Raw genomic sequence first — 8,136 nt, 5'->3', positions numbered from 1 at the left:
AAAAAAAAAAAATATATATATATATATATAGCCCGCAAATTGTCTGTGAGCTGATTTCCAGCTAGAAGGAGAAAAAGAAAAACAGATTATGCAGGAGGGAGATGCAGGGAACAGGGATTGGGTGCATGTTCTGCAAAGAGAGTTGGAGGTAAATCATTTTGTAAATAGTTATGCTGATGTTGTGGCTGGTTTTAAAATACTGATATTCTGGTCTATAACTCCTCCCCGAACTTCCCTCTGCCCTGTATCTTGGTCTCTCATTGGCTGTAGGTCATCGCCGATGTGTTTTTCAGTCAGAACTCATTTCACACAGCAGGATTGTGAATCGCCGACAGCTTCAGATATTTAGCATGCCAAATATTTCGCGGGCGTCGGTGACGCATCGCGATTCTCTCAGATCGCGTCTTTGATAATTCACACTGCGTGATTGTCACTCCCGTGAACGAGCACCGATTTGCCTCCGATGTCGGGCATTTGTCGGCGATTTCACAAAACCTGTCGGCGAGTGAAAAATCGGGCTAAAATCGTGCAGTGTGAACTCGGCATTGGTGTAACTACCAAAAATATCAATAAAAACAGCTCAATATGTAAAGTTAATCAATTATGAAATTAGTTCAATTGGGCAATATAGCATTGTTTACTAGCATGAAGCCTTATTAACAAGCCTTTGTAAAAAGAACAGTTAGCTCATTTGTTTCTAAGGTAACAACCTTGACAGCTGTGCTGAATTAATGTTCAGTGTTTGTCATGTGACAGCACTTAAGCATTCTACTCTGAAACATTTATTGCTTATTGTATACTGTTTCACACTATTCTTTAAAAAAATAGTAGGCAGTATGCACTGTGTACTGGGAAGTAAGCAGTAAGCAAGTATGCCATTTCAAACACAGCCAGGAAGAATCGCCGACAGCTCTGTCTGGTCCGCAAACTACGTTTCACAACAAAACACACGCGAGAAGTGATAAGGAAAAAATGCGAGAACCCGCGTGCGTCAGACAGGAGTTCTCCCGAGCAAGACTGTAATTATTAAAAAAAAAAAATATATATATATATATATAGCCCGCAAATTGTCTGTGAGCTGATTTCCAGCTAGAAGGAGAAAAAGAAAAACAGATTATGCAGGAGAGAGATGCAGGGAACAGGGATTGGGTGCATGTTCTGCAAAGAGAGTTGGAGGTAAATCATTTTGTAAATAGTTATGCTGATGTTGTGGCTGGTTTTAAAATACTGATATTCTGGTCTATAACTCCTCCCCGAACTTCCCTCTGCCCTGTATCTTGGTCTCTCATTGGCTGTAGGTCATCGCCGATGTGTTTTTCAGTCAGAACTCATTTCACACAGCAGGATTGTGAATCGCCGACAGCTTCAGATATTTAGCATGCCAAATATTTCGCGGGCGTCGGTGACGCATCGCGATTCTCTCAGATCGCGTCTTTGATAATTCACACTGCGTGATTGTCACTCCCGTGAACGAGCACCGATTTGCCTCCGATGTCGGGCATTTGTCGGCGATTTCACAAAACCTGTCGGCGAGTGAAAAATCGGGCTAAAATCGTGCAGTGTGAACTCGGCATTGGTGTAACTACCAAAAATATCAATAAAAACAGCTCAATATGTAAAGTTAATCAATTATGAAATTAGTTCAATTGGGCAATATAGCATTGTTTACTAGCATGAAGCCTTATTAACAAGCCTTTGTAAAAAGAACAGTTAGCTCATTTGTTTCTAAGGTAACAACCTTGACAGCTGTGCTGAATTAATGTTCAGTGTTTGTCATGTGACAGCACTTAAGCATTCTACTCTGAAACATTTATTGCTTATTGTATACTGTTTCACACTATTCTTTAAAAAAATAGTAGGCAGTATGCACTGTGTACTGGGAAGTAAGCAGTAAGCAAGTATGCCATTTCAAACACAGCCATGGTGTTGCACCGCGCCACATTCAGTGTAGGAAATATCACTGATTATAATCAATGGGCTCTACTGTCTTTTTTGCTTTCGCTCGCATCCGTGTTTAGACACGGTGGCATGCTAATCACTTTCACACCAAATATACTTTAAAACAAACACCAGAGACCGCTTAGATAAATGTTTTACATGCTGAGAATGCTAACCTAACATATAGGCCTAAATATAAACCATAAATGTTTAAGAATCCCTTAGGATACCTCTGGGCGATTCATGATCAGGTAGATCAACCTGATCATCTTCTTCTTTTAATTTTATTGGCGGTTGGCAAACCAACTTAAAGGTGCATTTACCGCCACCTACTGGACTGGAGTGTGAACCTGATCTGAACGCCAGAAAACTACTAATAGGCCAAAATGCTTTGCTTAACTTTTCAGAGTTCATCTGCTCTTCCCTGTGGATTACCTCTGACCTACTTTCTGTACGATCTGAATTTCTGCGTATTGAATTTTAGAATATTGAATTTGATGTTCTGAATTTCCTCTTCATCTTGAAAACATGAAGCTGTATTTTTAAAAACGGGATATTTGCAATCAAATAATTCAGAACAAAAAATTTGCTGTTTGAAAATGCATGTCTATAAGACTCTGCTGTAAAAAAATTCAATTGTGTTAAATTTCAAATGTTCAAATAAAATACAATTCTGAACTATGTTAAATGCCACATAATATTCAGTTTTGATAAATGCCACTTGTCAATAATTCAAATTTATACAATACAAATTCAAATAGTTTTGTCATAATATAAGCTCCATAAATATTCAGGAGCCGTTGTATATATGTGAATCCACTCTTTTTATTCTGTCATTTGCTCATAGCAGCACTTAAACATGGTGACTGGTGCACGTGTTGATTTAAAAAATGAATGAATCTTAATGCCTGCAACTACTCTGAGCATGTCTTACAAGTGTACACATAGAAGAGTGTCAGTAACCATGCGGTGCAAGTTGGCTGGTTTCTGTTGAACCACAAGCTTCACTGGGTCTGGTTTGTAAATAATTTAGGTTTCTCCTCTATTGATACAGCTGTCAAAAAAGTTTTGAATGATTGGTAATTGATGGATGGTAGACATTCATGGAAACTACATCTAGACTGTTTGACCAAATGTAATGTTTCTGTCTTTTCTTTAGTGAATCTGATGGAAACCACAGCACAGAAGATGAAGCCAGTAAGGGAGATCTGGAGGATATTGCTGACAAACCTTCTGCACAAGAGACAGTCAGCTCCAATGCTTCCCTTATATCTTACTCTGGTGCTCCTTGCAGTACTGGTCAGATTATTCTCAACAGCACTGGGGGATTCCTTACAAGCTCTCATCCACTGCTGCTCAGTGGGAGCCCTATACTCTCGGGGGCAGGAACGGGGGTCATCATCAATGGGTTGACACTGAGCGATGGCCACACAGTCACTCTCAGTCCTGTTACAGCTAATGCACCATTGCTACTAAACGGGGCTCAAGTAATCTCCAAAGGTGAACGGGGCATCAATGATATAGAGGCCCAAGGCAGCCTGCCCACTGTGGTTCTGAATCCACAAGCCAGTTTAACTAGTACAATACCTCTCTCGCTTAGCGAGTACGCAAAAACAGCCAGCAGCAACGTCTCTCCTTTGGATTTCATCAGTCTTCCAGAGGCCTTGAAGAATCCAGATAACACTCAGTCACTGCCTACAAACTTAATGTCCTCGCCCACCATGTCTACTTCTGTCATCTCCAGCCCCTTGGTGCCACTACAGCCCACACAGCCACCTGAAATTGTTGTATTAGGAAAAGCCAAGTCTCAGTCACCAACTCGCAGCTCCTTCTCTAGTCCTCAGGTGCTGTCTTACTCTTTACCCCAGGTGGTACCATCAATACAGGGCGTTCCAGTTTCTCAACTGATGCAGCATCCATCTGGGTCCACAGTGTCATCTTGCCCACAGCTTGTTCCAGTCTCCCCAGTGAATTCACAGTTACCCCAAGTCACCATTCCTCAATTTCAGACACAGACCTTGCACATCGGTCCAAGACTTGTGCAAACACAGCCCCAAAATGGCTTTTTTACCAGTACCAGTAGTGCTTTATCACTCCCCCAGATGGCCGATGGACAAGTTACACAAGTGCTTACACCTCAGCTAGGAGACAAATCTACTTCAGCCACCCTTTCACAGATACAGACCTCCATGGGAACACAAGTCATTCCCATCTCCTCCCCGACTCAAGTTGTGCCCATATCCCAAACCAAAGACTCAAGCCAACCTCAGCTGGTCCCCCTGTCACTGCCTCAACTTATGCCTGTGTCATCCGTTGCGGGAACTCCAACTGGAACCCTGTCCTTCCCTCAGGTGGTCCCAGCAACTCCATCTCTTTCCATTCCGTCCCATGGAGGTGCTTTCCAGATTGTGACGTCTGGATCTGGAACAGGATTGAGTGTTGCCCAGGGACCAATATGCCTTAGCCCAATAGGTCCTCCTCAGAGTGTCCCTACTGGTACCATCCCAGGTGTTCAGTTTCTCAACTCTGGGGTGATTCAGCTACCTACCTCCTCTCCAGGTAGGTCACAAAAAGAATTTCTCTAGCAGTGGAAAACAGTTGTTTGTTTTGTTCTGAAATCAGATGTATTTATTCTGTTTTTGTATCCAGGCAACATCCTACTTGCAGGTGGCATTGGGGGCAGCCCCATCCTAAGTGTTCAAAATGGCAAACTCATCCTCACTATCCCAGCTGGCATCCAGTTCGCCAGCATGCCTGTCAAGTCCGTCCCAGACAATTTGGTCTCAAGCAACAGTACCCTTGATCCTCAATCCTCCGCTGTACATCCACTTGAGAATCAACCAGCACCTTTACTCACTGCTCAAACCTCGAATTCACTACAATCATCTCCTTTGGGGTTTGTTGGCTCCTCTACACTTTACTGCAGCCCTGAGCCAGGGACAATTGCCAACCCAACCCCAGGAGCCTCTCCTAACACCCCAGACTCTTCCAGCACTCCCACTCCTGCAAGTGTCCTACAATCCCAGCAGACCCTTAGCCCTGATAGCATGCTACCACTCAGTCCAATATGTAGCGGTGTGGCAACTGGCCCCCACCTCTCCCAGCTAGTCTGGAGCCCTGTCCCACTGTCCTCCTCTGCTGGTCTGACATTATTTGACATGCGTGGGAAAGGAGATCTTCCAGAGGACCCTGCTTTGTTGGGCTTGCCAGGCGGAGAGTCCCTCCTGTTGGGCACTCCTCCTCCAGGCGAAGATGTGGAGAGAGATTCTCAGCTGGATGAGGTGGAGGACATGGATGGGGACTCGAAAATTCTTACACAACTACAGTCTGTCCCTGTGGATGATGATCTGGGTTTGTAATCGCCAGTCCTTTTGACAACCTACTAGATGCAGTTAGTGTTAAATCTCAACCTGCAAGAGTTGCATTCGACCATGTCCCAGAAGTGAGAGGAACTATGATTTATGACCTCAGAGGTTTGGCATCTTTCACCACTCTTCCTTGTGTAGATGGAGTTTTAAATAGTGGAAGTATTCAACCTAATAATGGAGTTGTAGAAAATAACCTCTCTTTTATATATGGAATTCAGTTGAGAAAACTACATATTCAGCAAGGTCATGACTATAGAGGTTGAAAGGCACTGCCATTTTGTCACAGAGAACATTTGTATAACCAATATTCACCTCTAGGAATCTAAGGTTGTATCTACATGGTTTTTGATGAAACACAGAGCTTGAGGCATGTTACAAGGGCTTACATGACTCCTTAAGTGGCAAAAAGACACTAATATGTCAGAGGCAATCAAGATGATTTTATCTGGGAGTGAAGAGCATGTGGGAATGCCTTCTTTTGTGCCTTACATTTTTGTTACTTTTCAGTTTTATAGATTAAATGACTCTTGACAAGTACTTTTATCTTTAAAGAAGAGAAACAAGTCATATTAGGTTTCCCTCCTAGAGACAATACAATAGAGGTGCATGTTTATGCTGATCACAAAACTGGTGTCTTGGAGTGAAATGGGTCAGCTCAATCTAACTATGAAATGAGTCTGAACACGAGCTATATGCACTGGGAGCATTTTTTCAGACAGCCTGTACAGGTGGATCATAAAGATACCTAGATGCACCAACAGCACCCTGCGCTGGGAGAAGGAAATCAGATAGAAGATTTCAGTGAACTCACAACACTGGGTGGAAGATAAGACTTGGTTGACAAACAAACCTTTAAATGTGCCTGTGACAACTACATTGGATATAATGCATCCTCACTGCTCAGTCTAGGTGCTGTTTTAATTGTATTTTGCTTTAACATTCAATTGGCTTAAGTGTCTTTTATAGGCGAGTAGATGTGTCAGATTTGTAAATATCAAGATGCTTGGGTTTTGAACATTACACTTTGAACACACAGTGAAGCACTCTATTTGTGTTGTTTTATAATCCATGTATACAGTATCTTGCAGCGTAAATTTATGATGGCACACTAAACTGACCATGGATAACCTATATTTTGTAGTATGATAGATAATTGACATTGGTTTCCATAGATAAACAATTGAGCTTTCCAGCTCATTACCATAAAACTGTGTATAGACCTAACAGGCTTGAGTGTTTGAAGGGAATTGAAGTACTGAATACTCCTTTGGGGTTTGTTGGCTCCTCTACACTTTACTGCAGCCCTGAGCCAGGGACAATTGCCAACCCAACCCCAGGAGCCTCTCCTAACACCCCAGACTCTTCCAGCACTCCCACTCCTGCAAGTGTCCTACAATCCCAGCAGACCCTTTGCCCTGATAGCATGCTACCACTCAGTCCAATATGTAGCGGTGTGGCAACTGGCCCCCACCTCTCCCAGCTAGTCTGGAGCCCTGTCCCACTGTCCTCCTCTGCTGGTCTGACATTATTTGACATGCGTGGGAAAGGAGATCTTCCAGAGGACCCTGCTTTGTTGGGCTTGCCAGGCGGAGAGTCCCTCCTGTTGGGCACTCCTCCTCCAGGCGAAGATGTGGAGAGAGATTCTCAGCTGGATGAGGTGGAGGACATGGATGGGGACTCGAAAATTCTTACACAACTACAGTCTGTCCCTGTGGATGATGATCTGGGTTTGTAATCGCCAGTCCTTTTGACAACCTACTAGATGCAGTTAGTGTTAAATCTCAACCTGCAAGAGTTGCATTCGACCATGTCCCAGAAGTGAGAGGAACTATGATTTATGACCTCAGAGGTTTGGCATCTTTCACCACTCTTCCTTGTGTAGATGGAGTTTTAAATAGTGGAAGTATTCAACCTAATAATGGAGTTGTAGAAAATAACCTCTCTTTTATATATGGAATTCAGTTGAGAAAACTACATATTCAGCAAGGTCATGACTATAGAGGTTGAAAGGCACTGCCATTTTGTCACAGAGAACATTTGTATAACCAATATTCACCTCTAGGAATCTAAGGTTGTATCTACATGGTTTTTGATGAAACACAGAGCTTGAGGCATGTTACAAGGGCTTACATGACTCCTTAAGTGGCAAAAAGACACTAATATGTCAGAGGCAATCAAGATGATTTTATCTGGGAGTGAAGAGCATGTGGGAATGCCTTCTTTTGTGCCTTACATTTTTGTTACTTTTCAGTTTTATAGATTAAATGACTCTTGACAAGTACTTTTATCTTTAAAGAAGAGAAACAAGTCATATTAGGTTTCCCTCCTAGAGACAATACAATAGAGGTGCATGTTTATGCTGATCACAAAACTGGTGTCTTGGAGTGAAATGGGTCAGCTCAATCTAACTATGAAATGAGTCTGAACACGAGCTATATGCACTGGGAGCATTTTTTCAGACAGCCTGTACAGGTGGATCATAAAGATACCTAGATGCACCAACAGCACCCTGCGCTGGGAGAAGGAAATCAGATAGAAGATTTCAGTGAACTCACAACACTGGGTGGAAGATAAGACTTGGTTGACAAACAAACCTTTAAATGTGCCTGTGACAACTACATTGGATATAATGCATCCTCACTGCTCAGTCTAGGTGCTGTTTTAATTGTATTTTGCTTTAACATTCAATTGGCTTAAGTGTCTTTTATAGGCGAGTAGATGTGTCAGATTTGTAAATGTCAAGATGCTTGGGTTTTGAACATTACACTTTGAACACACAGTGAAGCACTCTATTTGTGTTGTTTTATAATCCATGTATACAGTATCTTGG

At 42.5% G+C, this 8,136-nt stretch overlaps 1 protein-coding gene across 1 annotated transcript in view; it reads left to right on the top strand.

The window, feature by feature from the left end:
* The window catches only part of six5 (SIX homeobox 5), a 12,136-nt gene extending 6,667 nt beyond the window's left edge, over positions 1–5,469 (top strand). The window contains exons 2-3 of the mRNA XM_016244249.1: positions 3,098–4,497; positions 4,588–5,469. Of these exons, the coding sequence (XP_016099735.1) occupies positions 3,098–4,497; positions 4,588–5,297 (2,110 nt within the window). The 3' untranslated portion in view covers positions 5,298–5,469. The remainder of the gene's footprint in view (positions 1–3,097; positions 4,498–4,587) is intronic.
* Positions 5,470–8,136: the final 2,667 nt, after the last annotated feature.

The sequence above is a fragment of the Sinocyclocheilus grahami genome, unplaced genomic scaffold, assembly GCF_001515645.1.
Source record: "Sinocyclocheilus grahami isolate Dianchi unplaced genomic scaffold, SAMN03320097.WGS_v1.1 scaffold712.1, whole genome shotgun sequence".
NCBI classification, from domain to species: domain Eukaryota; kingdom Metazoa; phylum Chordata; class Actinopteri; order Cypriniformes; family Cyprinidae; genus Sinocyclocheilus; species Sinocyclocheilus grahami.
Note: the sequence above shows the minus strand (reverse complement) of the source record. Positions and strands in the feature narration are given on the sequence as shown.